The 2075-nt window shown below is 36.2% G+C and overlaps 1 protein-coding gene across 1 annotated transcript; it reads left to right on the top strand.

Moving 5' to 3' along the window:
* Positions 1 to 627: 627 nt before the first annotated feature.
* On the top strand, positions 628 to 1865 carry LOC146939132 (uncharacterized protein At5g39865-like). The gene has a single exon (XM_085752914.1). The coding sequence runs from the start codon at positions 916 to 918 to the stop codon at positions 1618 to 1620; it is 705 nt and encodes a 234-aa protein (XP_085609040.1). The 5' UTR covers positions 628 to 915; the 3' UTR covers positions 1621 to 1865.
* Positions 1866 to 2075: the final 210 nt, after the last annotated feature.

Genomic DNA, 2075 nt, shown 5'->3' with positions numbered 1-2075 from the left:
TAACTAATGTATTTTTCATTAAAAAAAATAACTAATGTATTTAATCTATATCACATACCAGATACATTAGCTATTAAATAAACAAACAGGGTTTGTCTAACATGTGCAAACTTGCACATGATAAGGATATTAAAAGTAACAACTTTTTATTGAAAACCACAATTATTTATTAAAAAGTTATATATCTAATACTCCCTCCGGTCCTTGTCCTTATTATAAGAAACAATTAACTTTTTTGGTTCATTGTGCAAGTGATGTATCTAGTCTATATTTACAATAAGATACATTAATTATTCTATGAACCTAAAAAATCAACTTTTTCTTATAATAAGGACCGGAGAGAGTATAAAATGCACAAATTCTTATACAAACTTACTACTTTAAACTTCTTATCATGTGCAAATTTGCACATGTTAGAAAAACCCAAACATAAAAAATGAAATTTTGTTTATAATAATCATGGTAGAAGGAAGTATAATACAATACTAAAAAAAAAAAAAAAAAGAGTATTTTGAGCATAAAAAGATTATCTTAATATCTCATTATTCACGCTTTCACCATCCCAAACCTCTCATAATAGCAAAAGATAAAAAAACAACCCCTCAACAACCTTAACCACCCCCACAATTACTCTCTCCACTTCAAGTTTTCAACCCATCTCCACACACACACACCATTTCATCTTTCCCTCCCTTACCCTTTACCTCTTCACCACTCTCTCTCTCTCTCTCTCTCTCTCTCTCATACACAACACATTTACTATCAACCAAAAATGCAAAATCACCCACTTCTGCATCTCACTACTCACTCACCAAAATCCAAACTTTAAACGAAAACAAAACCCAATACAACCAAACAAACAAAACCCTAAATCAAAATACAACAAATTTTGTTCCAACCCATTTCCCACCTTCAATGTGGCCACCATGGAAAAAATCAACTTCATCTCCTTTCTCTTGTTCCTCCTTCAAAGACATTCAAACCCTCTTCTCAGAAGAACCCACCACAATCAACAAACCCAAAAAAACCTCTATCTTCCACCGAGTCACACTCGCTAACTCACTCCTCCGAGCCTGGTCAAATCAACCCAAACTCACTTACACCTCTTCACCTCTCTCACCCAACGATCCACGCGCCTCACGCGCCGTCCAACCTTCATTAATTCCCTCTTCACAGCAGCGCGTGGTAATCTACTTCACATCCCTGCGCGTGGTTAGAACAACCTACGAAGATTGCAAAACGGTGCGTTCCATCTTACGCAGTTTCAAAATCCCATTAGACGAACGTGACGTGTCAATGGACTCAGGTTTTCTCTCGGAGCTTCGTTTAGTAACGGGTCATAAAACCGGGTTGAAACTGCCACGTGTTTTCATCAACGGAAGATACATAGGTGGGGCCCAAGAAGTGACGTGGCTGCACGAGAATGGTGAGCTGAAGAAGCTTCTGGAAGGATTGCCCGTAGCGGATTCGCGAGTGTGCCACGTGTGCGGTGATCATAGGTTTGTGCTTTGTGGGGAGTGTTCCGGTGCGCGTAAGGTGTATGCGGAGAAAGGTGGGTTTAAGACTTGTACGGGTTGTAATGAGAGTGGTTTAATCAGGTGCATTTCTTGTTCTTGTTGACCATGTGAACCTACACGTTCATTTTTGTTTTAATGCGTAGGACTAGGAGATAAGTAATAATTGAAATAAAAAAGGACAAAAATTGTAGGGAAGTGAAAATTATTATGTCACGAGAGAAATGAAAATATCTTAATTTTGTTTATATTAGTTTGTTGGGTTGTATTATGCTTTGTAATTTTGTGGGCTATGTAGGAAAAGATGTTAACTAGTTTAGTATTTTTACTTAATCACTTTCTTTTACTTAATTTTTTGTTTCCTCTTGTTATTATATTGACTGCAATCCTATCCGTATGAAATGACAAAAATGTAGGTTAATTATGTTTTTAGTCCTTGTAAGATTAGTAACCTTCGTTTTTAGTTTGATTTCTGAACTAATTTCCGTCAATACTTTTGGTCCCTAAATTCTATTTCGGACTGATAGCATCAATAGCAAGACCATCATATACATTTTTAAG

The sequence above is a fragment of the Medicago sativa genome, chromosome 3 (genome assembly GCF_051527215.1).
Source record: "Medicago sativa cultivar Bolivia chromosome 3, Bolivia_mono, whole genome shotgun sequence".
Lineage (NCBI taxonomy): Eukaryota > Viridiplantae > Streptophyta > Magnoliopsida > Fabales > Fabaceae > Medicago > Medicago sativa.
Note: the sequence above shows the minus strand (reverse complement) of the source record. Positions and strands in the feature narration are given on the sequence as shown.

Bases quoted from the DNA above. Each gene is read 5' to 3' on its own strand.
- LOC146939132 (XM_085752914.1), top strand. From the start codon at position 916: ATGTGGCCACCATGGAAAAAATCAACTTCATCTCCTTTCTCTTGTTCC.